The sequence below is a fragment of the Sorex fumeus genome, unplaced genomic scaffold (assembly GCF_029834395.1).
Source record: "Sorex fumeus unplaced genomic scaffold, SorFum_2.1 ptg000072l, whole genome shotgun sequence".
In the NCBI taxonomy this organism is placed as follows: domain Eukaryota; kingdom Metazoa; phylum Chordata; class Mammalia; order Eulipotyphla; family Soricidae; genus Sorex; species Sorex fumeus.
In genome coordinates this window covers 10,874,193-10,900,966 of record NW_026606129.1, presented here as the reverse complement: position 1 = coordinate 10,900,966, position 26,774 = coordinate 10,874,193, and the positions used below count along the sequence as shown (strand labels likewise).

The 26,774-nt window shown below is 50.4% G+C and overlaps 1 protein-coding gene across 1 annotated transcript; it reads right to left on the bottom strand.

Annotated features, from left to right (window-relative positions):
* Window positions 1-209: 209 nt before the first annotated feature.
* RBSN (rabenosyn, RAB effector) lies at window positions 210-25,180 on the bottom strand. Its single transcript, XM_056129784.1, has 11 exons — window positions 24,964-25,180; window positions 17,579-17,719; window positions 15,921-16,021; window positions 15,064-15,109; window positions 14,805-14,966; window positions 12,834-13,075; window positions 10,818-10,888; window positions 5,522-5,608; window positions 4,509-4,611; window positions 1,560-1,664; window positions 210-1,461 (listed from the first exon to the last, which is right to left on the bottom strand). Exons 1-11 carry the CDS (start codon window positions 25,109-25,111, stop codon window positions 310-312), a joined length of 2,358 nt encoding a protein of 785 aa, XP_055985759.1. The 5' UTR covers window positions 25,112-25,180; the 3' UTR covers window positions 210-309.
* Window positions 25,181-26,774: the final 1,594 nt, after the last annotated feature.

Sequence of the window (26,774 nt, the reverse complement as noted above, 5' to 3'; positions counted from 1 at the left end):
AAGCAAGGGGCGGCGGCCAGTCTGTTCAGTTTTCCGATAGAGACATCAAAACAAGAATCACCAACTGGTCGGAATGAGGATCTGTTGCGGTAGTGCCTGCCCGGCCCCACGATCCTGCATCTGAACGGGCCGATGCAGAAAGAAGGGGAGGGATGAGAACTAAACGCCTGTCTGCTCGCTAAGAGTGCAGGAGGCCACCGTGTGGGCGCACAGCAGTCTTCTCGCCCTTTCTCCGTCCCCACCCGTCCACCATCCCTCTCCCCGAGGGGGCGGCTCCCCGCAAGTGCCCTGGCCGGGGTGCCCCGCCCGTCAGTCCGTGCCCGCCTTCTGCCTGGCCAGGGTGTGCTTCAGCTCCTTCAGGTTCTCCGTCAGCACGTCCACCTCGTCCAGGCGGCCGCACTGCTTGGCGTCGAAGATGTACGCCTTGATGTTGTCGATCTGCTGCAGGAGCAGCTCCTCGTCGATGGGCGCCTCGGCCTCCGGTCCACTGTCGCTGTCCAGCTCGAAGGGGTTGGTGCCCGCCGGCTCCTCGAAGGGGTTGCCCCCCACAGCAGGGCTCGAGGGCTTCTGGCGCGGAGGCTCCTCCTCCTCCTCCTCCTCCTCCTCAAAGGGGTTCGGGGCCGGGCTGTGCGCGCTGGTGAACAGATTTCCTGCCGCGGACTCCTCCTCCCCGTCATCCTCCTCGAAAGGATTGTACTCTTTGGACTTGTGGGCTGACGGAGCCCGGGGAGACTCCGCGGCAGGGGGGCTGACGGTGCCCTCTGCCGTGGGGCTGGAGGGGTCTTCCTCAAAGGGGTTCAGGGAGGGGGCCTCATTCTGCGGGGGCGCGGCGCTCTGCGGGAAGGATTCCAGGCCGAGGGCTGGGGGCGCCGCCCACCCCCGGGGGGGCTCGTGCGCTGAGCTGGGTGAAGGGGTCTGGGGCGCCGCGCTGCCCCGAACTGGAGAGGAGTCGAGGTCCGGCGCGTAAGCCGAGTGGGGCCGCGGCTCGCGCTGGAAAGGGCCAACTTCCCGGAAGTCCAGGGAGCGGGTCCGAGTGTGCAGTGAGGCCGCCTGCAACTGCTCCCGCTCGCGCTCCCACTCGCGCTCGCGCAGCACCTGCAGCTGCTCGCGCTGCAGGGCCTCCTCCTCGGCCTGCCTCCGGGACAGCTCGATGGCCCGCTCCGTCTGCTGCTGGTCGTACTCGTCCTGCAGCTGCCGCAGGTTCTCCTGCAGCGTGCGCACCTCGTCGGCACGACCCGCGGCCTTGGCCTGCCCGATGAAGGACGTGATGTTGCGGATCTGCTGCAGGAGCGGGTCCGACTCTTCCGTCTCCGCCGGGCCCCCGGACAGGGCGAGCCAGCCCTCGGCCTTTCTCAGGGGCGCGTGGCCCCGGCGGAGCGATGCCACATCCCCGTTGGCCGCAGCGCCGGTGGTCAGATCGCCCCACTTCTCCTCCAGCCTCCGCTGAGACTCCAGGGCAGCCTGGGGGGACAGCAAAGGCAAAGAGAAGGCAGCGGTCATCGGGCGGCGAGCAGGCGCGGACGGGGGGAGGCGGGCCACCAGCGCCTCGTGTGCCTCACCGGACTCTCCAGGATCCGCTTCCGCTCCATCTCCTCCTGCCTTTTCTTCTTCAGTTCCTCAAACTGTTCTTTGGTCGGCAGTGACATCAAGCCCAGCAACTTTTCCTGCAGGGAGTCACAGGCAAGTGTACGTGTAAGCCCTTTCAGGAAAAACAAACCTGAAGCCCAGGGCTGGAGCGATAGCACAGTGGGGAGGGCCTTTGCCTTGCACGCAGCCGACCTGGGTTCGACTCCCAGCATCCCATATGGTCCCCCAAGCACCGCCAGGAGTGATTCCTGAGTGCAAAGCCAGGAGTCACCCCTGTGCATCGCCGGGTGTGATCCAAAAGCAAAAAATAAAATAAAATAAAAAATAAATAAATAAAACTGAAGCCCTGTGGGAAATCCTCTTAAACTACCCTCGGAGGGAAGGAAGGACCCAAGCACCTCTCAGGCAGTGCGTTGGCCTGACCAAATGGCCCACACCAGTCGCCCCGGGCTCTGTCTTCTCAGTGAGGCCTAACGTGAGCCTCCGCCAAGCCCCACCACCCCTGCCCTGCCCATCATCTCTCCACAGGCTCCAACATCTAGCTGCCAGTGAGGAATTGTCTAAGTCCTCTCTGAAATAAGAGCTTTGTAAGACTGTCTGCTTTTCGCTCATGGTACCCAGCATCTGTGTACCCCGAGTCAACAGGGCATTGACCAAGTGGCTTAGACACGGCCACTGGCGGGAAGGAGAAAGGGCGGGGCTGGAGAGACAGCACAGTGGGGAGGGTGCTTGCCTTGCATACAGCTTCTATCCCTGGGTTCTATCCCTGGCATCCCATATGGTCACCCGAGCACCACCAGGAGTAATTCCTGAGCTCAGAGCCAGGAGTAACCCTGAGCATCGCTGGGTATGACCCAAAAAGCAAAAAAAAAAAAAAAACAGAGAGAGAGAGAGAGAGAGAGAGAAAGGGTCCCTCCACTGCCATTTGGGGCTGGACACGAAGGCACTCTGAGAGGAGCCACAAAGGGAGTGACCGGGACCTCGTGCCTGGCTTCCCTGCGGCTGTGGTCACTTGCTTGCCTGGGAGGCCTCGCCCATGGCATAGTCAGGGGTGCTCAGATGCCACAATACATGCGCACCAAGCCTGCGCGCCAGCACTTGGAACTCTCCGCTAAGTAGAAAACAGGAGCTGAGGTAGAAATCTCCTACATTAGTTCTGCTCTTTTTTTTTTTTAATTTTTTATTAGTTAATCACCATGGGGTACAGTTACAGACTTAAAAACTTTCATGCTTCTGTCTCAGTCATACAATGCTCAAGTACCCATCGCTCCACCAGTGCCCATTCACCACCGAAGATCCCAGTAGCCCCCACCCCACCCCGCCTCTGTGGCAGGGCATTCCCTTTTTTTCTCTCTCTCCTTTCGGGTGTTGTGGTTTGCACAACAGCGGCATTGAGTGGCCATCGTGTCCGATCTATGGTCGACTTTCAGCACGCATCTCCCATCCCAAGCGGGACCTCCAACCACACTTCACTTGGTGTTTCCTTCTCTAGCCAAGCTGCCTTTTCCTCCAGCATGTGAGGCCAGCTTCCAAGGCGTAGAGTAAACCTCCTGGTACTGATCTCTGCTATTTTTATAGGGTGCTAGTCTCCCATTCTGTTGTTAGCTCTGCTCTTGAACAAACATTTTTAACTCCTAACCAATGGCCGAGGCAAGTAGAGATTCTCCAAATTGTAGGACTCCATTAGATGTCAAAAAAGGGGGATGGATAAAGGAGGAAACATACAGTGAAAGAAGCATTCTGTAGTCATTTAAAGGAGAGCTATCTGAGAATTAGATACTAAAAAAAAAAAAAAGGCTCGGGGCTAGATCAATAGTCCAGCGAGGAGAGCATTTGCATTGCATGCAACCGACCTGGGTTCAATCCTCGCCATCCCACACGGTCCCCTGAGTACTGCCAGGAATAATTCCCGAGTGCAGTCAGGAGTAATCCCTGGCATCACTGGGTATGACCCGTAGAGATAGTACAACGGATAGGTTACTTGCCTTGCACATGGCTGAACTGGATTCAATCTCTGGCACCCCCATATGATCCCCAAGCCTGCTAGGAATGATCCCTGAGTTCACAGCCAGAAGTAGGCCCCTAGGCACCACCAGACATGGTGCAAAAACCATAATGAAAAACCAACAAAAAAAAAATCCTCAGGGCTGGAGAGATAGCACAGCGGGTAAGGTGTTTGCCTTGCACGTGGCCGACCCGGGTTCGATACCCAGCATATGGTTCCCTGAGTACCGCCAGGGGTAATTCCTGAGCGCAGAGCCAGGAGTAACCCTGTGCATCGCCAGGTGTGACCCAAAAAGCAAAAAAAAAAAAAAACCTCAAACCACCTCTTTAAGTGGCTCAGGGAGCAGAGCACATGCCTTCCATGTGTGAGGCCCAGGGGCAGTGCCCGGCACTGCAGGCCCTTGAGCACTGCTGGGTATAATCCTCATCAGGCTTCCAATGGCTTCCAAAAAGTGGCTCCTCTCCCCCAGGAAAAGAGTTGTTTCTGACCAAATTCAGGGATGGAAAGATAAACCGGCAAACATGCCCTGATAACTACCTTATGTAATAATGCAAAAAAAAAAAAATGGTATATTGGGGTCATATAACTGAAAGCAATTTTTAGGGGCTCAACTCAGGAGATGGTTGAACCATCAGAGATGCACACCTTGTCCACACAAGAATCCGAGTTCAACCCCCAGCACAGCACAGCGCCACCAGGCCCCGAGGCACCTGCACCTTATCACTAGGCCCAACGGGAGTGACCCCCGGCCCTGCGCCACCACTACAACAGTAGCTTTACTTTTCCCTGAATCCAGACTTGTCCCTAAATGTGGTCGAATGAACTCATAATCTTACAAAAAAGTAAACACATAAATAGAGAACAGTGGCAGTCTGTCTTCCGAAAGGCAGAGAGTGAGCGGGACGGGAACGTTTACCTGCACGAAGAGGGTCGCCGAGTATCTGATCATCCTCTGCAGCCGCAGTGAGCTGGGGTGCGGTGGGGGGTCTTGTTTCAAGCCCAGGGTTAAGATCTTCTTACTGAATTGGAGCAAACACATCAGCATGATGGGTGCCAGGCCGCCATGCGGGAAAGACACAGCGTGGGCACACAGCTAACACCTGGCCATTGAAGGAAGGACCATCTACTCATCAAGGGCCACCTCCACGGGAGTGACCTGTGCAACCACCCAGGGTCCTGAACACAGAAAGGCCCTGCGCTTGGCTTAGTGCTCCATAATCACCTTCGTGCACATGGCACCACAAGGGTACAGAGGATGGGCCTGTGGAGATGGACAAGGGTTCCTTGTCAGGGTTCCCAAGATGCTGTTCCTTCCCACGCCCCTCTGAGATGCTGTTCCTTCCTATCCCTTCTGAGATGCTGTTCCTTCCCACGTCCCTCTGACATGCTGTTCCTTCCCGCGCCCCTCTGAGATGCTGTTCCTTCCTACACTTCAGAGGGCTGAAGTACCCCAAAGAGCCAGTCCACCGTTAGAAAGCAGCTACTGGGCTGGAGAGACGGCTCACGGGGGGAGAGCACATGCCCAGCTGCGTGAGGCCCAGAGTGCCATCCCTGGAACTGCTGGCTGAGTCCGCTCTTGGAAAACATGCAGCCGCTGACCTGAAGGAAGAGCCCGAGTTCCCATCCTAGCTGGAACCACGGGCAGATGAGGCGGGCAAAGTCACTTTCCTGGTGACTTCGACAGAATACACGAGTCTCTGTGTGGAAATAGCCAGTGACCAGCACACACCTGAGCACAGCTTACAGCTCCGTGCCTGGTCCTTGCCCAGAGATGGCCACTGGAAATCCCTCATCGGAAGTTCCTGAGAAGTTCCAGCAGGAGCAGACGCACCATCAGTCTCCCCCTCACACAGACTCTGGTGAGTTCAGGCCACCTGGCTCCAGCAGCACCATGGCCCGAGGCTGCAGTAGCCATCCCCGGCGACTCACCTCAGAGCATCGATGAGCTCATACACTTTCTGCACTTCCACTCGGAGGTCGTTGGCATGTTCCAGACTGTAAGTCGTTTCCCCAGCACTGAGGAGAGATCACAGAACAGCTCTGAGTGTCCGCCAGTGACTGCGCATGTGGGAGGAGTCTGCGGGCTGGAGGTCTCACATCAGGAACCTAGCCGCTCTCTGCAGCTCTCCATCAAGTCTACTTTCCCTCAATAATCTCATCCTGCTACTAAGCACACGTCGTGGTCTGCTAAGTGAGATGGGGTCACTCTATCAGGGTAAAAAGGAACTGACTTTCTCACTCCAAGAGAAGACGAACGATGGAGCAGGCTGGCCTGGACCCCTGATAGCAGAGCCCCAGGTCCACTAGCCCGCTACTGGCTCCCATGAATAACTGCTCCTTGTGAAACTAGTACTTTGCTCCCAACGCAAGAAGAGGAAGGGAAGAATTCCGAGTTCACCCAGGGTGGGCGTGAGCTCAGGGCAAATTCCAGTCTTAGAGGAACAGCAGCGGCAACCACACGCTTGCTCCCAGAATCGCTCGTCTGGAGGCCTGTCACCCCAGCAGATGCCTGAATTCTGGCGTGTGACTCTAGCTGCCCATATGGCTGTTCTGAGAAGCGGGCCAGGGCCAGGCTTACTCCTGTTCATTGAAAAGAGTCAGCTTTCAGGAACCTTCACAGCTATTAATCCTGGCTTAGCAAGGATCAGCTCAACTTCCTCCCAGACGCAGCAGCAAGGCAAACAGAGGGAGTGGCTGCCTGTCTCTGCTCTGTCATCTGACACAGACCCCACTGGGCACATCCTGTGGTGTGCTGCAACACAAAAGCCCCCCAGGGCAGAGTTGCAGAACAGAAACCCAGCAGTGAGGGCAGACGCGGTATCGTGGCATCCCCATGTTGTGCGGCAAATACCCAGATTGGCCAGTCGCTTCCCCTGGGCTCAGTCACAGCAACCAACCCCCTCCAACCCCCTTAGAGAAACCATCACACCTATAGTTCTCCTGTAAATCATTTGTTTGGTAATATTTTCCCCAAAATAAAGATCCTTAAGAACGAACACAGCCTTCACTGTCCAATGCCCAGCCCTGGGACCTAGAATGTAACTAGCGCTCAAAGTATCTGCCCCACACATCACAGTCTAGCCCGGGGCGCCCCCGAGCACCATGCCACCAGATGTGGTCCTGGTGGTCCCTGGCACCAGGCCCTCTCAGCACCCATCCTCAGGCCTTCACATTGAACCACCAGTCTGGCTGGCCCAAAATCACCAGGAGTGGCTCTCCAGGGTCCGAAAATACCATTTGGGACACTCCCTCGCCCACCCCTCCCAACACACTGAAGCACTGTCCTCCAGTTGTTCATCAATTTGCTCGAGCGGGCTCCAGTAACGTCTCCATTGTGAGACTTGTTGTTACTGTTTTTAGCATACTGAATACACCATGGAGAGCTTGCCAGGTTCTGCCATGCAGGTGGAATACTCTCGGTAGCTTGCCAGGCTCTCCAAGAGGGATGGAGGAATCGAACCCAGGTCAGCTGTGTGCAAGGCAAATGCCCTACCCGCTGTGCTATCGCTCCAGCCCCCCCACCCCCCACGCAAAACCTGTCAAATCTCTGAGAGCATACAAACCCTCTAGAACCAGCCTGTAGAGAGGAGCGGGAAACACACTGAAGAACAGTAGTTGCCCCCACTGGACAGGGAGCCCCATCAGCCCAGAATTGAAGAGGCGCTCCTGGTGGAAACAGGGCACTACTACGAGCCAACAAAGTCACTTCCAGGTGCTTACCTGAAGGAATCGAAAAACGAATTGGAAAAGATACATGTTCACTGCAGTATTATTAAAAACAGCCAAGGAGTGGAAAAAAATTAAGTATCCACCAATGATCAATGGGGGTGTGTGTGTGTGTGTGCGCGCGCGCGCGCGCGCGCGCGGGCGCATGTGTGTGTAGACAATGGAATATTGATTAGTCATAAAAAACAAAACAAAACCCTGAAACCTGCCATTTGTGAAGCATGGGTGACTGAAGGAAATAAGTAAAACAAAGAGATAAACCCTGTATGGCTTTTCTTTCATGTGCAATCTAACATATAAAACAAAATTCACATAGACAGAAAACAGATATCGGGTACCAATGAGGCAAGGGGTTGGGAAGTTGGCATATTTGACAAATAAGATCAAGAGGTAAAAATTTTCAATTACAGGGCTAGACAGTTAAAACTCAAGTCTTAAGAATGCTTTCCTTACACAAGCTGGCCAGTACCATGTACAGTCTCCTGAGCACGATATGACTGCCCTATGGTCCGAGCACCACTAGGAGTGATCCCTGTGTACAGAGCCAGGAACAGGCCTGAGCACCACTGAGTATGCACCCTACACACACACAAAAACAATTCATTTATAAATATCTTAAAGATGGAAAATGGAATGGAATGGAATCCACAGGTAATTAAGATTATATTGCAAATTTTAAAGTTTGGTCATATGGTAAACAGACAAATTATGTTGATCACTTAATACAGTTCAGAAATGCCAAACCACTATGCTTTATAACTGGTTATGAAGATAATATGCTATGTAAATTTTTTTTTTGTCTTTAGGGTTCACACCTGGCAATGCCCAGTGGTTCCACTCCTGGCTCTGTACTCAGGAATTACTCCTGGTGGTGCTTGGGGACCTTATGGGATGTTGGGGAACAAACCCAGGTCAGATGCATTCAAGGCAAATGCCCTACTTGCTGTACTATCACTCCGGCCCCAATACTCTATGTAAATTATAATACATAGAAAATTCTGTATAAACAGGTGTTTTTCGTTGTTTAGTTTTGTTTTGTTTTTTCCTTTTTTGGGACACACCTGGTAGTACTCAGGGCTTACTCCTGGCTCTGTGCTCAGGGATCATTCCTGGTGAGCTCGGGGGTCATATGAGATGCTGGGGATCAAACCAGCATCGTGGTCATCAAGGTCAGCAGCATGCAAGGCAAGCACCCTATCCGCTGTGCTCTCTCCAGCCCCTAAAGGAGTTTATTCTATACAAAGTACATTACTACGAAAGTGGCAAGTTAAAGACAAAAGTAGGCAGTACTCAAATTGAGAACACAACACCATAACTGATTAACTGATTCCCTCACCCCCCTCTCCTTGACTCCACCTCCCCTCCACACACACAGGTTAGGAAAAGACTGCTGAAATCTGAAATCAGTAATAGTACTTCAAATTCTAACTCCTACAACCCTAACCCACAGTGACAGGGAAACAGCGTGAAGGGCTGGAGCACATGCCTAGCATAACATAAAGCCCTGAATTTGCTTCCGGGCACTGCATGGCCTCCAAACACTGCTCAGAGCAGCCCTGGAAGCCCCAGCCCGAATGGGAAGGTTAAAAACAGAAAAAAAACTATGCCTTAAGAGAGGGTCAGCAAAACCAGGGAGAAGCTGGAATTAGGCTTTGCAGGAAGGCAAAAGATCAATCCACCATACGCTGTGGTCTCCTGAGCACCATCCAGAACATCCAAGCACCAGAGGAGTGGCCCGAGAACAAAATAAAAAAAGGAGGGAGGGGTCTGGAGAGACAGTACAGGGGGTAAGGGGCTTCGCTTGCAAGCGACTGGTCCTGGCACCGCATGTGATCACTGAGCACAGAGCCAGGAATAAGCTCAAGCACCGTCAGGTATGGCCCAAAAACCAACAGACGGAAAAAACAGCAAGTGGCCAGATAACAAATACTCTTTTTTTTCCCTTTTTGGAAGGGGGAGTTTTCTCCCCAGCGGTACTTCGGAGGACTGAAGGCCCCTCACAAGTATCTGGCTGACATGGCGGAAGTGGCCTTTCGAATCCTGTGGTGGTGCTTGGGGTCCCACCACGCAGGGTTTTGGAGGAGCAGGTACCAGGGCTCGAACCAGAGTTGGGTGCCCAGACCTGCACCTACGCTCCTACACTGTCTCTTCGGCCCTGACAAATTTGCAAATCAAAACTGTCAACTCTGCAGAAGCTGCTGTAGAAGAGTAATCAAATGCATGACAGCTCCAATGAAATGTTAGTAACAAAAAGAGAGGTAACAGCAAGTGTTAGCATAACTGTGGAAAAACTGAAGCCCCCAGACCCTTTATTCCCGCTGCAGATGGGACAGCAGTACAGTCATTTTGGAAAACAGTCTGACAGCTCCTCAAGTAGCTAAAGACAGAGCGACCACAACTCCATTTCTAGAAGTATTCCCGAGAGTAGTAACAATCTACGTCCACAAAAACATCTGTACACAAATATCTACAGAATCATTCATAATTGCCAAGTGAAAAAAAAACACAAGTGTTCAACAACAAACTAAGAGAGAAACAAAAGTCAACTCTGAGGGCCAAAACAATGTTTGCACAGGTGTTAAAGCACTTGCTTCGCACACAGCTGGCCCAGATTTGTTCCCGGCAATGCTTCTGGTCCCAGAGCATCACCAGGAGTGATCCCTGAGCACAGAGCCAAAAGCAAGCCCTGAGCACTGCCAGGCGTGGCCCACAAAACATAAAACCAAAAGGGGGCCTCTCCATACAAAGAAATGAATACTGATACATGGACAAATCCTGAGATTTATGTGAGGCAGCCACACGTGAAGGTCGTACTTAATATTTTGTTTCTATCAAATATCCCCAATAGGAAAATTCATAAATTGAAAGAAGACTGGTTCTTTGTATGCTTGAGTACTGGATTTGGAAAAGAATAGAAAGGAAAAAAAAAAAAAGCTGGGCTGGTGGTTCTGGGGAAAGTGGGATGAGCAGGATGTGCAGTGTCTGCCAATAGGTGTGGGGTTTCTTATTAGAACATTTAAAAAAAATCTTAAAAAAAAATCTTACATTAAGACCGTGGTAATATTTTGTGAATATACTAAAAGTCACTGACATACACTTTGAAAGGATGAATGCTATGGTTGGTATATAGCTTTTACTTAGCAAGAAACAGAGCAGACCAAATCTGGTGTATGGGCCCGAGTTTGCCGATTCCAGGTCCAGAGGAAAAGCCTGCTCTATACCTGCCACCCAATTACCACCGACATGACAGCTACACAGGCAGGCGAGTGAGGCAAGCTGTCTTTCTCAACTCCAGATGCCACTTCCAAAACCACTTAACCAAAACCCCCAGGCTCCCCCTGATCAAAACACACAGGACCATAAGGGCTGTCCCCTGGAAAGAGCAACAAGACAAAGATTCACGTGGCCAGAGTTAGGGTCCTTATCTAAGCTACTGATGAACTGACCTGAAATGTCAGAGAACCATAACCCTGGCCAGGACAAAGTGCAGAGAGCTTACTTTAACGACGCTGCCATCCTGATGTATTCTGGAGCCTTTACGTCAACCTTCTCCATGCAAAGTCGCAATTTCTAAAAACAAAAGGGAAGAGGTAAGTGGTGTTCTCCACAGAGTCAAGGGCATGGAGACAGTACAGGGATAAGGTGCTTGCCTGGCATGAAGTTGACCCTGGTTCGATCCTCGGTGCTATATATGGTCCCCAGCACCACCAGGAGTGACCCCGTAGCACAGAGCCACCAACAAGCCCGAGTGCCACCATGGGCCAAAAGGCGAAAAATCAAGAGGGAAGAGAGGAAGGGAAAACCCTACCAGAAACTATGCGTTGAGGTGTATTTTTTCTTTCTGGGGGCCACACCTGGCTCTGTGCTCAGGGCCATCCTGGCAATGCTCAGTGGACTCATGCAGTACAGGGATTCTTCAGCCAAGTTAAGCACCTTAAGCCATGGAGTGCCTTAACCTTTTTCGATTTTTTGTTTTGTTTTGGAGCCACATTTGGCAATGCTCAGGGGTTACTCCTGGCTCTGCACTCAGGAATCACTCCTGGCAATGCTTGGGGGATCAGTCATCTGTGTTGAAGGCAAGCACCTTAACCACTGTGTTCTCTCTCCTCCCCCCAACCTTAACTTTTTTAATACCACCCCTCTAGACCCTGCTTTTTGGGTATTTAGAGATGCATTTAAAATGTGCAATTAAAAAACAGATTTTTTTAATTAAATGTGCAATTTGGGGAGGGGGAGCATGCAGTTGACCCATGTTCAATCCCCAGTACCCCACACAGTAGTCCCTCAAGCCCTCCCAGAAGTGAGCCCTGGGCACAGAGCCAGGAATAACCCCTGAGCATCACCAGGTGTGGCCCCCCAAAATACATAAAATGTGCAATTTTCTAAACATTTTCCTAAAAAGGGAAAATGTCTAGGCTGGTTTTGCTTTATTATCAATTTCCTGGTTCAGAGATCTTCTTTACAAGCAAAACTCTAGCAGGAGCAAAGAAAGTGAGGGTGATGTTCGAACTGAGTTTTGGGGAGGAGGGATGGAGGATGGGTTTGGATCACACCCAGCTGTGCTCACCCTGACCTGAATATTTTAAAGGGAGCAAGGCCTCCCAGGACACAAGCCAATGAATTAATCAAGAAAAGTAATTAGCTGTACGGTCTTTCTCTGCCAGGTGATGCAAGACTCCAGGTTCACTTCAAATGGCAAAGAAAGTGAGTTTTCAGGTCATGAACTTTCCATAAAGGTGATTAATGCTTTATCTGCAGCTCAGCACAGGGTGGAATCAACGCCACTTCTGTTAGTCTGCTGATGACCGGGGCGTCGCCAGAAGCAGTGTCATTACGACCTTCAGAACGCCCCTAGCAATTACCAAACTCATGCTTTCTGTGCTCAGCACTGTGCGCAAGCTCGTCTCTGGAGTCCTTCCTCTATCGGGGCTGGTCTCGTCTCCCATTTCCCGCTCACTCTCCTCCTGGACCATCCAATCCTGCTCACATGTCAGGTCTCCCTGGCCACGAGGAGGCCAGGTCAGTCTTAGCGCCATCCTAACTCCAAGACCCATGTTTGCCCACTACACCCTGTTCCTCTCAAATTGTGCTTGACTAATGGTGTTTACTAATCAGAGCCCCTGAAGATAAACTGAGGCATCTCAAGGGACCGGGAAGGGAAGCTGGATGTTCTCAGACTTGTAATCAGAAGTATCTCGGCGAGTTTTCCAGTTCACTTCTGGCCCGTTTTACACAAGCGTCAGCCTTTGCCTTCACCACAGAGCCCGTCCGTACCAGTGGAAACGCCCCTTCCTCCCTGCTCCCCTGCTCCGGGGACGCCCAAGCCTCTTAACGTCCTGCTTCCTGCTTTCAACCAGGCTGTGCCGTGACTCTATGACCCACCAACGGTCTCAGCTAGAAATGACCCCACGGTCCTTTAACAGAGACCGAAACTGGACCAAAAGGAAAGAACGCCCCGAAGTGCGCTCCTGCCCCCGCAAGCTTGCAACGAGGAGGACCCCCACGCCCCGGGCACCTCGTAGAGCTTCACGATGTCGGGCGTGTGCTCCTTCTCATCGATCTGCTGCTCGCGCTTCAGCAGCGTGTCCTTGCAGTGCGTACAGCAGCGGATCCGGTCATCGTCCTTCTCGTCCAAGACGGAGCTCACGCTGCTCACGCTGCTGATGCTGCCTCGGCGGGACCCGTGGACGCTGTTAGGGGACTGGCTGGGGCTGGTGTGGGCGCTCAGGGAATCCTTGCTGGCGCTGGTGAGCTTGTCTGGAGGGCACGGCATAGAGAGGCAGCCATGAGTCCACGTCGGACTCAGCCCGCATGCTGCCCACCCTGTCCCCCACACCCAAACACTGACTCCTGCCCCTGCCAAAGCTCCGTGCAAATGGCATGTCCTCTGGGGTCATTCCCAAATCCTCGAGGCAAAAACAAGACGCCGTTCTTTCCTGTTCTGACCACATAACCCCTCTGTGGGCTCTATCTACTTTCCCGCCGTGTCCCAAGTCTCTACCCACCCCTCGGCAAAGCCAGTAAGCTGTAACTGAGGACGGAAACTGTGTTGTGTTCACACATGTGGCCCTGTGGGGCCACCCCGCTGCAGCTACCCAGTAAATGTCAGCTGACCGGCCCAGCAGAAGAAAGGTGGAGAATGTCCTGCAAAGGCGGCTTATGTCACCTAAGGTCAAGGGACAGCACCAAGGGAAGAGCATGCCCCACCCTGGGGGGACCAGAGCCCGGAGGAAGCATCTGCTTCTAGGAACACACTGCAGCCAACAGCACGTGCAGAGTCAGCGCAATTCTCTGGGCTGCAAAACCGCTGCTAAGTCCTCGAATTGGCTGAAAGCCCAAGAGGTCATCTTGAGCAACATTTAAGCAGCTGAGATTCAAAGTTCCACACCATCTGGTTCCACCCAGCCTTTGTGGTCTCTTCCTACCATTCTCAAACAGGCCCTCCACACTCTCCAACTACTTGGGGGGGCGGGGGGAAGGCTGGGGGGGAGTTGGACCACACCCAGCAGTGCTCAGGGCTTATTCCTGGCTCTGTGCTCAGAGCTGACTCCTGCAGGGCTCAGGCGACCACGTGGGGTGCTGGGCATCGAACCCAGGTCAGTCACATGCAAGGCAAGCGTGTTCCCTGCCGTACTATCACTCAGGCCCTTATTTGTTCATCTACTGATCTACTGACCTTCCCTGCGTCTCTCCACTTCCCATGCCTTTGTGCCTGTTCTTCGCTCTACCTTGCGTTGTCCTCCACCCTACCTCTTTGCAATCCTAGTTTCTTTCAAGATTCTTCCCTAACATCCTAAATACTGATGACTTTCATCTTAAGGAAAAACGCCAGCCCACTGCCCATTCTCAAACTCTTTCAGTCTCCCCGAGCCTTCCCTGCCACCTTTAAGCAGAGCTGACAAAAAATTCGGCCAGCTCTCCTAGGGGCCTGATGCTGCGTCTATCATCACACTGAGGCTCTGCTCCCTGCGGGAATGATGACGCCTTATAGGACCAGATGTGAACGAACAACCTGCCAGCCAACCTCAGCCTGTCTCATGTGACCTTAAGTAGCTTTTACAGCATCAAAGGCAGTGCTGGAAAAGATCCGGGAAATAGCTCAGAAGTACACGCCCCGCACACACGAGGTCCTGAGTTTGATGCCTAGTGCCACAAGCCCAACCCACCCCCCAGTACCACAAAGAGGCCTGAACACAGGAGTGGGGGGAAGATGAAATATGTCTAGCTCCATATTTCAATATGGCCCACAAAGTCTATAAGATACTGATACAGGGAAAGATTTTCAGGCCCGGTGAAAGACCATCACACCCAACTCCTAGCACTGTCTAGCGTGCAGTGGGCTTCACGGAATCAACAAGTGAATGAAGACCCCTAGAGCCATCAATTTACACAAAAGGCCCCCACATCACCCAAGTTAATCACTGACTAATCACAAAAGTGCTCCTATCTAGAGCCCAGGCCCAGGGCCCACGTTGGCGGCACCTACTTGCCAAGGGAAGACTGACGAGCTCCATGCATTTCTTACACATGATGGACCCGCACAGGCGGCAGTGGTGGCGGCGGTTTCGAATGCTGAATTTATTTCCGCAGTCAGGACAAAAGGGGACATCCTGGTCGTTGACCCAAGGCACCACAGATTTCTCTATTGCTTTAGGAAGAACAAAATAAAACCACAAAGCAAGCCTGGTAGAGACTCGCTTGAGAAGCACCGTACAGAGTGAATGTGAGCAAAGTTCCCCAGTTACCTCGGATCTTCGCAGACTCCGTATTGGTTCTGTCGAACGCAGTGAGCTGGAAAGGAGAAAATAATGCCAAGTGGAATCAACCAGTTGACGTTTTTTCCCTTTTTTAATAGGCAAGAGACAGCAAGCAAGAGTAAGCACATCTGCAGTTCCAAGTCTTAACTGCCACCCCAACCTTGCAAAGTCAATAGGCAATAATTTTATATGGGAAGGAGGTTCATGAGCTTTGCCTGGAGGCGGTGCCTGTTCCCGCACCCCACTTCCCCCCTCTTTACTGTCAGTTACCCATTTATGCAAGAGAGGTTGGCAAGGATGTAACGCGGCCGCCACCAAAGGCGACGGGCACTCCCATTCATTCCCCCCAATCCCGGATCATGACTCTGAACATTTCAAGCTAAGTTCACGTGAGTATGTCGCTGCTCCGCCCAACCCAGCGTTATACATAAGCATGTCTAGGCTCAAAGTAAAACTGTGCCCACAGTACTGAAAACCACTGTGCACCGCTGCCCAGGCGTTCTCACATACACCCACAGCCGAAGTTAATCATTCTGGTTGCCATCTGATGCTACACACACTAGGCCCCACCGTCTCTTGCCTTCCAAGAGACAAGAACCTAACAGCAGAAATCCCAAGAGCCGGTGAGCTTCTGACGAAGGAAAAGGGAGTGGGCTATGCGGCCAGTCGGTCACCCAGGCCATTCCCTCCAGTGAGAGCAGCGCCAGGTCCTTCACACGCCCTCAAGGTGGGGGCGGCCTGCCAGTATCAGGTCCCCGCGATACGCAGAAAATGCAATCCCCCCACCCCACCGTCCGGCCCCCAAAATTCACTTGCTAAAAAAGTTTAAAAACAACAAAATTTACCTTCTCTAACCTGATTATTAATTTATTGACTTCAACAACATAGTGATCGATTCTGGCAGCTCGGTGTTTTTTGAAGTCAGAGAGATGGCTCCGCACAGCACCTGGGAGGAAGGGGGGCAGGAGAGAAATGACTTGTCTGGCGGCCAAGGGCGCCGCTCGCCCTTGCTGCGGATTCTCAGTGAGCATCAAAAGCGAGTGACAATCCCAGGACTTTAGACTCCTGCTGAAAATTCAATGCCTAAGGACACAAAGGGAAGGAGCGTTGCTACGAGCACCCTCATATCCAGGGTCACTATCGTGAACCACGCAGGGGAGGCCTCAGGGCACAGTGACCTGCGCGTGGACTCGGGGGCCAGCCTGTGAGCAGGCTCCCTTCCGCCCCACTCCTGGGACTAGTTACTTAGCCTCTCTATAACTCTCCAGAAAATGAGGCAACAGTAGTACCAACTTTCAAGGGTGGTTAAGAGGATTAAGTTAAAATTGGGCTGGAGCGATAGTACAGCGGGGAGTGCGTTTGCCTTGCGCGAGGCCAACCCAGGTTCGATTCCCACCATCCCATATGGTCCCCCAGCACCGCCAGGAGTAATTCCTGAGTGAAGAGAAAACAGGAGTAACCCCTGTGCAACACTGGGTGTGACCCAAAAAGCAACAAACAAACGAAAACAAGTTAAAATTTTCTGTAACACTGCCTGGCACATGAAGGTTTGTGAAATAAAAAGGGCAAAGACATTATGGATATTTTGGTTATTTTCTTAAAAACTATCATACTTTTCTGTACTCTCCAAAATCGTTTTTTTTCCATCAGAATAAAACAATATTTCTCAAAGGAGCACCCCATTTATAAATGCTATTGGATATTCCAAGGGGAGCTAGATAAGTTGGCACCCTTTTACTCAGTTCAGACAAACCTCCCCAACATCAATACAACTAAGTACTTTGCTGTCTCACTGTATCAGAGACATTTCCTCGTCCAAAAGATCCTTTTATCCTTATTTTAAAAGCATATGATACCATAATTATGTGTTTTAGGCACAAACCAGTGCCTCTCACTAGGAGATAATTTCCTCTGTGAGAGATCAGTTGATGGGGTCTGCTCGGGCTAATGTCAGATGCTGAGACTCATACCCCAGGTCTGCACTTTGCCAGCTACCTGACCCTGGGGGAAACGAGGGCACATATATAAAACAATTTATGTATAAGGTGGGTGCACCATTCACTCGTTTAGGTTTGGGCCCACACCAGGCAATGCTGTTGGCTTACTCCTGGCTCTGCACAGGGACCACAAGGGACGCCAGGGATTGGCGTCGGCAACATGCAAGGCAAGCGCCCTACCCACTGGACTATCACTCTGGCCCCTCTCTTTCGTTTGTTGGCTTGGGTTTGGGGCCCACACCTGATGGTGCTCCGGGTTTATTTCTGGTTCTACTCAGGGACCACTCGTGGTGGGACTCGAACCAGGGATCAAACCTGGGTCAACAACAGGCAAGATAAGCACCTGCACTCTCTCTCCAGCTCAACCCATTCTCTTCCCCCCACTAGCACAGTAGGTTCACACAAGAAACTCATGATCACTGATGACCACTGACATCGTCATCTCTCAAAATAATGACCTAGAACAAATAAACAATAAACAGTGCTGAATGAACCAGTTTTCTCACCAAGTTCCTGAGGTTCCCACATGTAAGGGTCAACGCCTCCATAGCTGAAAGACTCATATCCTTGGGTCCCTGATTCTGTTCGGTCATCTCCTTCTCGTTTCAATAATCTGTTCTTTGCTTTCTTAGCCTTCTGGACAAGACCTTGGAAAAACGGGGAAAAAACACCACAGATTGAATCATTGAAAAATATCTAGGGAAGAGTCAAGAGACATCTCAAAAACGAGAGCAAATGAAATAATTATGCTTTCTTTTAAAAGGTCAAGAAACTGTTGAAACCCTCCCTCCAAATGCAGTAATACACGCACAACTGCTGTATTGCAAATATCACACATGGATCATACACTCGGTCATCAATATCAGCAGCAAGACGGCTTATGCAGCCAACATACAGCTGACTGCTCTTTGACGTATTCAATAGTCTAAACAGACGTGTTAAAGATCTCGCCTGCTCCAGAAGTGTTTTTTTTCCTATGTCCTAATAGGGAAGGACGTTAACATGGATACGGATATTTCTCAAAACTCACTAAATTGAACACTTGAAAATTTACATGTAAACTGTACCTTAATTTAAAATAAAGGTGGGTAAAAAAAAAATCAGTTTCTGTAGTACCAATTTTTCTTGGGATATCATGAGTCAACACTTTCTTTTTACCTCTAGGACGGGATTCTGCCAAACCCACTCACTGGTTGGTATTCCCAAGACTTTTAATCGCATGTACTTCTTCCCCCATCACTCCCAACCACCTACTGAACACATGTGTGAGATTACCAAGAGAGGAAAAATAAGCTTCCAGAAACAGATAGAACCCTACAATACACAGGGAAAAAATGGTGGTTAAGAAAAGGTTTTCTTCACAACACCCAAAAGGAGAGAGAGAAAACAAAAGGGAATGCCCTGCCACAGAGACAGGGTGGGATGGGGGGATGAGGGGTAGGAGGGATACTGGGACCCGTGGTGGTGGAAAATGGGCACTGGTGGAGGGATAGGTACTGGATCATTGTATAACTGAAACCCAAGCACAAAAATTTTCTAAGTCTACAACTATACCTCATGGTGTTTCACTAATAAAAATTCTTTTTTAAAAAAGGGTTTTCTTAATTGATTTCTTGTATCCAGCAAAAACAAAGCAAGGCATTTTCAATTACAAAATATATCACACCAATTCATCATCACAGTATTAAGAGGCAGGTCATATTCCCCCTGCAAAGGAATACAACAAACAGGAAAAACGTGCTTCACCCGATCACAGGCTTTATAGGCAGTCTGAGTCCAATCCCCGGCCTGCATCTCCATGAAAACCAGCCTCGACAGGAGTCTGTCACCAGTGATAGTGACCTGCCGTTGAAATCAAACAACAGAGGCTGGAGAGACAGCACCGGGGTAGTTCTTGCCTTGCCTGCATCAACCCTGGTTCAAATGCTGGCAGCCACATGGTGCCCAGGCACTGCTGGGAACGAAACCTGAGCAGAGCCAGAGGAAAGGAGCCCTGAGCGCTGGTGGATGCGACCAAGATCAAACCGAACCAAACCAAAATGCACTGATCAAAGATTTGGGTCTGGAGAGAGACTACGGCAGGGAGGGCACTAGTCCTGCACGCGGCCAACTTGGGTTCGATCCCTGGCATCCCATATGGTTCCGGAGCACCACCAGAAGTGATTCCTGAGTGCAGAGCCAGATGTAACCCTGAGCACTGCTGGGTGTGGCCCAAAAACCAAAACCAAACCACACAAAAACGGGTAAGGGGCTGGAACAAGAGTACAGGGAGTAGGGCACCTGACTTGATTGCAGCCGCCCCAGGAGTGGTCCCCAGCAACCCACATGGTCACCCAATTCCTAAGTACAGAGCCAGGAGGAAGCCCTGAGCACAGCCAGGTGTGCACTGCCCCTCCTCCCCACCAAATATATATATATATATATATATTAAACATCACTTAATTGGGGGAGAAAAAAAGAATTAACTCTTAACTCTAGGGTGCTCTCGGTAATGTACTTAATTAGTAGGAGACACCCATACACGACAGTGCCGGGGAGGCGCAGGCCTGGGGCTCCCGGTAGTGATCATCTCAGCAGTGTGGGCGCGGAGGGGGCATCTACCGTTTGCGCCTCATGTCCAGTCCTTATTACTATTTACCTTTTTGTTTTGGAGGTCACGTGCGGTAGTGCTTGGGGCTTATTCCTGGCACTGTTCTCAGGGGTCATAACTGGCAGGTCTGGGGGACCAAATGTGGTGCTGTACCACCCACTGATCGACCACCCACTGCAAGGCAAACGCCCTGCCCACTGCGCTATTGCTCCAGGCCCAGTCAACCCAGTTCGTACCCCGACACCCCATAAGTTTCCCTGGGCCCCATCAGCAGAGAGCGCTGAACACAGCCAGGCATAGCCCGAAGACAAACAAAAAAATCTGAAGTCTATATTGATATGGAGGGACTTGCAAGCAGGAAGTAAAGTCAGTAAGTCACAGGCACTCCTTATCAGTCAACGAGTCAGATTCCCAGATTCAAAGTGACTAGTATGAAATGGAAAAACAACTAAAGAGCCAAATGACACGCTCTGAAATGTCTTAAAACAATCACTTTTAAGACGGGGGTGGGAGTGTGGGGGGCAGTGTCAGCATAAAGGGTCTTTATGCCGACAGTAGACTAGTAGTAGACTACTACTCACAGTAGACTGGAGACAGCAAACACCAATTCAATTTTTTTTTTTACAGTGATTCCAGTTTCATGTAGTTCCGAGACAAAGTGTGATTACATTTCTACATATATCCAATATGAATATGTGAGCTTACAGATTTTCATTAATAACTCGTTTTACCTCAGAGACCGAAAAAATGAACAAAAAAGAAACTAAGTAACAAGCTCTAAGGAAATTCAGCAAAATGGGACCCCCTCACCCTACAATTAGTAATATTACAATTAAAATTATTATATTCTTCTATAATTTTTTTCTGTTAAAATCATCTCATAAATTTACAATGGTATTATTAGTTTCTTGTTAGAATTTCTTGTTAGAAATTCTTGTTAGAATCTCCTGCCCCCGCCCCTCTTGGAGAACCTGGCAAGCTACCCGTGACGTATTCGATATGCCAAAAACAGTAACAATAACAGGTCTCATTCCCCTGACCCTGAGAGAGTCCCCAATGCGGCACTGTTGGGAAGGACGAGTAAGGAGAGGCTGCTGAATCTCAGGGCTGGGACAAATGGAGACATTACTGGTGCCCGCTTAAGCAAATCGATGAACAACGGGATGACAAGTGATACAAGTGATTATTAGTTTCTAAGTCTAATATAAACTCAGTCCATTTTCTACAACGAAAATGATGATTCAGAGGCACAACATCATGAGCAGAAAAACACAAAACATTTTTCTTTAGTAGCAAGGACATGATCAGTTAAGAATCATTATTGTTCTTTTTTCCCTGGTAAAACATTCTAAAGCCAAGTAAAATACTCATTCTTGTAATATACCTATACTATTAGACTAAGGAATAGGGTTGCATTTAGGTCTACGACACATTGACCTTGAACTAAAACCGAACCAAACAAACAAACAAAAAAAAACTGGCATTTATAAATAAACGGGGAGAGGAACAACTCACAGAGGGAGAAGGGGCTTTGAAAAGACAGGGTGCATGCGTTTCCACAAGGGTTAGCATGGCGTAACGCTTTTCATTACAGAACCCAATATGGGGCAGAAACGCAGCGGACCAGGCCTTGGGGGGTGGCAGTGCTGAGGTGACCTGACAACAGAGATGACCTCACCAATTCATTTTTACAAATCAAACCCTGTCAAGTCCACGACCGTCTATGGCACACCACCACTACAGAGACATGGAAAAACTGCTCAGCAATCTTCCCAGAGTGGGGGTAGCCCGGCAAGAGTGGAACTGCATCTGCAGGGAGATTGCTCGGGGAACCCTGCGGCCACACTCAGCAAAGCTGCCAGACAATTTATCGCTGGGGCCCTTGATGCAGTGTCACTCCAGTGCTGCTGACCCCAGCGCTAGACACATAGGGCATACCTCAGCTAGCCCTCCAGCCCCAAGTGTTCTCAAAATCACAAAGCAGAAGCCAGAGCTAGTTTTCAACTATTGTTACTTCGACTCACCACTGACGTGCCAACGGCTGTGGTTCAAACTCACTGACCTTTTAGTAAATGACAAACTTACATTTTCTTTTGTAAACTCCCTCTGAAACCTGATGGATCGAGGCTTGCTTTGGGGGCCTGAGCGTTTTATTGGCTTCAGACCAGCAATGCTCTAGAATTTTTCAGAACTAAACATCCAAAAGGAGAGGTAACCTGCTTTTTTAAAAGGGAAGGTAAAGGTAAAGGCCCTCCCGCTGTTCATCGATTTGCTCGAGCGGGCCCAGTAACGTCTCCATTGGAGACTTTGTTGTTACTGTGTCTGGCATATCGAATACATCACGGGGACCTTGCCAGGCTCTGCCGTGCGGGCGAGATACTCTAGGTAGCTTGCCGCGCTCTCCGAGAGGGGCGGAGGAATCGAACTCGGGTCCGCAAGGATTTTGCAAAAATCTCTTAATTTCATCTTTTAAAATTTATTTTCCTGAGGTCATAGAAAGCTCAACAGGCTGAATACAAGCTTTAGATGTGGAGGCCCCAGATCGATTCCTGGCACCACACAGTTCCCCTGAGCACCACCAGAGGAACGCAAACACAAATAGTACAAATAGTACAGCAGGTAGGGTGCTCGGCCTGCATGAGGTCAACCCAGGTTCAATGCCCGGGACCCCATATATATGACCCCCAGATCCCTAAATGAAAGGCCAGGAGTTAACACTGCTGAGTGTGGTACCAACCCTCTCCCCCTCCCCCCCAAAAAAATGAATAAATTCCCATATCTACTTTTGTCAAAATAATCTTAAACATTCCCTCTGATAATATACTCCTCACAGGGACCTAACAGTACTCTCCTATCTCCTCCTATTGGCATCAAAGTATCTACTGACTCAGTTCAGCTGAAAATAGGACAAGCCACTGAAAAGCCTGGTGGCCTTTAGGTGGCCAAGGAAAAGCAAATCATCAGTTTGCGTCCCAGCGCTGATAAACTGTGATAGCACTAAAGATCCGCGTATCAGCAACACTGGGTGGAAAAAGCAGGGCTAGATTGAGAGGTCACCACCTGGTTCCAGGTGGAACTGCCAATTCCTGTGTGACCTTGGATGAAATGCAGCTTCTGTGGGCAAAGAGAAATAATGTGTCCCTACACAATATGTAACGAGAAACAACATGTCCCTGTGTTGTTGGGAGAATCCGATGGAGTGATGCAGATTAAAAGGATTCTCAAATCTCTGACAGGCAGTGCTCTGGTTTTGGTCTTCGTGGGTTCGAAGGCTCTGCCCCAACCTCAACGATCAACAGCTGCCATCACAAGTCCTCAGGAGACACTGGAGAATGTCATTATGATGTCTGACTTGGTCACGGTTTTGGATAGTTGCTATAAATGCTGTTTGCAACGACAAACTGGTGAGGCAGGGAATGAGTTGATTTGATGACTGGCACATGTGACCCTCCTATGCGAAAGCCTCTAACCACCTAGGACTATATAACTCCTTTCTCTCCCACCGAACAAACTGTAAATATAGTATCCAGATCTTTTTAACTTTTTTGGGTTTGAGGTCACACCCGGTCATGCTCAGGGTTTACTCCTGGCTCTGCGCTCAGGACTAAGTACTGGTGGGACCAGGGGACCACATGGGGTGCCGGGGATTGACCCCAGGGCAGCTGCATGCAAGGCAAGTGCCCTCCCACTGTGCTATTGCTCCAGCCCCGGTATCCAGACCTTCTGAATCCCCATCACTTTCAGAAATGCTGGGATAAGCAGGTTACCTGAATCACCTGAGCATCATATTTAGAAATTACAATCTGAAGTCTAGGATAACTATAATCAAAATTATTTTGAAAAATTCTTCGTGTAACTGGTCTATGACTTAGACCTTGGGAAGCTCAAAATCCACATTTTAACTTTTGAGGCTGTTTCTCCTCATTTTTTGTATGGCCTTCTTTTCCCAAAGAACAAGGTCCACTTGAAGGAGGGGAGGTGGTGGGAATTGTGACAGAGCATATATACGCTTTGTATGTGCAAGGCCCAGGTTTGATGTCCACCATGCAGATATCATAGCCCCCGGGAGCAATCCTGGAGCACCAACCTAGGAGTAGCCTCCAGAACTCCAGGTGGACTCCCCGCAAAAAAACAAGAAGTGGCCCAATGTGCCTTCATTTTCAGGGGTCACAATCACGATCATCCTGTCGTTCGTCGATTGCCTCGAGCAGGCCCCAGTAACGTCTCCTTCGTCCTAGCCCTGAGATTTTTAAAAAGTGCCATATTCAAGGCTCTCTCAGGGTTAGGAGAATGAGACCCATCATTGTTACTGGTATTTGGCATATAGGGTACGCCATGGGGAGTTTGCCAGACTCTGCCATGTGGGCAGGTAACATCTGGTAACCTGCTAGGTTGTCCAAAGTAAGAATGAGATTCGCGGCCGCGCACTTCCAGAAGCTGGGTTTTATAGACTCTGGGTCTTGGCCGTTGATGGGATTACATGGCGCCAGGGGGCCAGTTGGTGGGTGTGACCCCTGCCTACTTGAAGATGGAGGATCTGGGTAGAGGATGCTCAGCCCCGATCTGAGCAGGCTTGGAGATTTCAGGGGAGAAAAAGAAAATATCACCCCCAAATCCTCTTTAGATGGTAAGTTAAATACTCCAAATCAAGAGAGAAGAGCGGAGCGTAATAATCATATTTACTATGTTCAAAACAAGGTAGTGAATGTCTCATGGTGTGAGGTCAGTCAAGTTATTTTGTTCTTGTTCTTTTATTTAGGGGAGCAGCAAGGGGTCTCCCAAGCTATACTCAGGAGGCCTCTTAGGAGGCTTCAGGGAACCTTGTGATGCGAGGGATGGAACCTGGGTAGCCCACATACAAGCCAAGCACCTTCACCCCTCTATTTTCTCTCCAGACCCAGCCACGTTATTGACAGACTGATTTGAGGCCACTCTCAGTGCTGCTCAAGGGGTACCTCTCCATCTGTGCTCAGGGCTCACTCCTGGCAGTGCCATGATCGGCTGCAGCCCCTAAACTCTCTCCCGCCCCAGCTAATGTTATTTTCACTGTGTCTGGTATCCTCAGCAATGCAGGGCTCAGAGCCACAGTTATTGGGAGAATCGCATGAAGCTAATACTGGAAGAGCTGGAACACTGCTGGGCTTGTGGAAAGCACGAAATATATGTTTGATACTATTAGAGATATTAGTGTTAATTTACTATGGCTATTATCATGTTCTGACAGCAACATGGAGGCTCACAAAAACCATCCTACAAATGACAACTTTCACAGGCAGAACGGAATAAGCAAAAGGCTCTTACTTTTAATTTGCCCTTTGACGTCACGATCCTCCCCCGAGTGCTCTTCCTCATAATGTGACTGGAGCTGATAGAAGGACTGTAGGTCCTTCAGGCACAAAGGGCAAAGGAAGCCCTCCCTCACGTCGCCGGGGTCTTCCAGAGAAGCCATGGCGGACAGTCGGTCTAGCCCCGAGACAGGGGCCGCATGCCAAAGGTCAGCTTGATTCCTGCTCGGGGCTGCCACCGTATCAGCTTAACCCAGCAGCAAGGGGATGACGGGGACGAGGCATCGTGACCCGGGGTGAGGTTTCGCACTGGAGCAGAGGAGGCCTGAGAAGGAAGAAGGGAAGGGAGTCAAGTCAAGCCCAGCACAGCCATGGAGACTGATCGTCAGCACTCTGCCCACGCACGATTCAGGGAGGACACTTAGTGTCTCTTCAATACGAGTTTGCAGAAAGCTGCCAGGAATTTGGCAGGCAAAGGACGGTGGCTTAGAAAGTTACTGTTTTGTCTTACGAGCCCTGGCCAAGTCACTCCCAACATCCCCTCAGTCACTGAGAGACTGAACAAAGCCATTCCATAGAAACAGAGACATTTCTTGCCAGGATCCTGAGGCCACAAGGCACATCAGAGAGACAAGAACAAGCTCTAAAATGCAAGAACCAGAACATCGCAGAACAACGGCCCCCGATGAAGTGGGAGCCAAGATCCTTGACGATAAGGAAACCGACTTCAGCAAACGCAACATGAAGGCAAGTCTCCAAAATTCATTCCAGATGGCCCCACTTCATACACAGTCTGTCCCCCACCTTAGCCACGGGGAAATGCCTGAAATACTTAACCAGGAGCAAAGAGTTTATCTCTAACCCTCAGCAAATGCATCGGCTCGCCACTGTGTTAAAACGCAAAGATGAGGGGCTGGAGCAATAGCACAGCAGGTAGGGTGTTTGCCTTGCAAGCGGTCGACCCGGGTGCGATTCCCAGCATCCCATATGGTCCCCCGAGCACCGCCAGGGGTGATTCCTGAGTGCAGAGCCAGGAAGAACACCTGTGCATCGCCGGGTGTGACCCAAAAAAAGCCAAAAAAAAAAAAAAACCCACAAAGATGAAATACTCAATGGTCGCCCTAAGAACAAAAACCACTTGGGGACAGAGTGATGACACAGAGGGGAGGACGCCTCCCGTATGGTCCCCTGAGCACAGCCAGGTGTGGCCCTACATAACAAAAGAGAACAAAAACTACAGAAACCCCAACTTCAATTTAAGGATGTGGGAGGATTTAGAAAGGCCAGGGGACAAAAAGAAAAATCGACTGTCTTAGATTTGTCCTGCATGTCCTCTCCTGCCAACTCCCTAGGTTTTATAAACCAGCAAGAAAGCTGGGCAGCGAGATAAGTACCAGGAGGTTCACTCCATGGCCTGGAGGCCAGCCGCACACACTAGGGGAAAAGGCTGCTCAGATAAGAGAAGGGAGCACCAAATACAGGGTGTTGGGAGGATCCTCCAGGATGGGAGAGGCATGCAGAAGTAGACTATAGACCGAACAAGATTGCCACTCAATGCCTCTTTTGCAAACCACAGCACCCAAAAGGAGAGAGAGAACAAAAGGGCATGCCCAGCCACAGAGAAGGGGTGGGATGGGGGGGATGGAGGGTGGGAAGGATACTGTGACCATTGGTGGTGGAGAATGGGCACTGGTGGAGGGATGGGTACTTGATCATTGCATAACTGAAACCCAAGCACAAAAATGTGTAAGTCTACAACTATACCTCATGACGTTTCACTAATAAAAATTTTTTAAAAAAAGAAAGAAAAAGAAAGCCGAGCAGCAG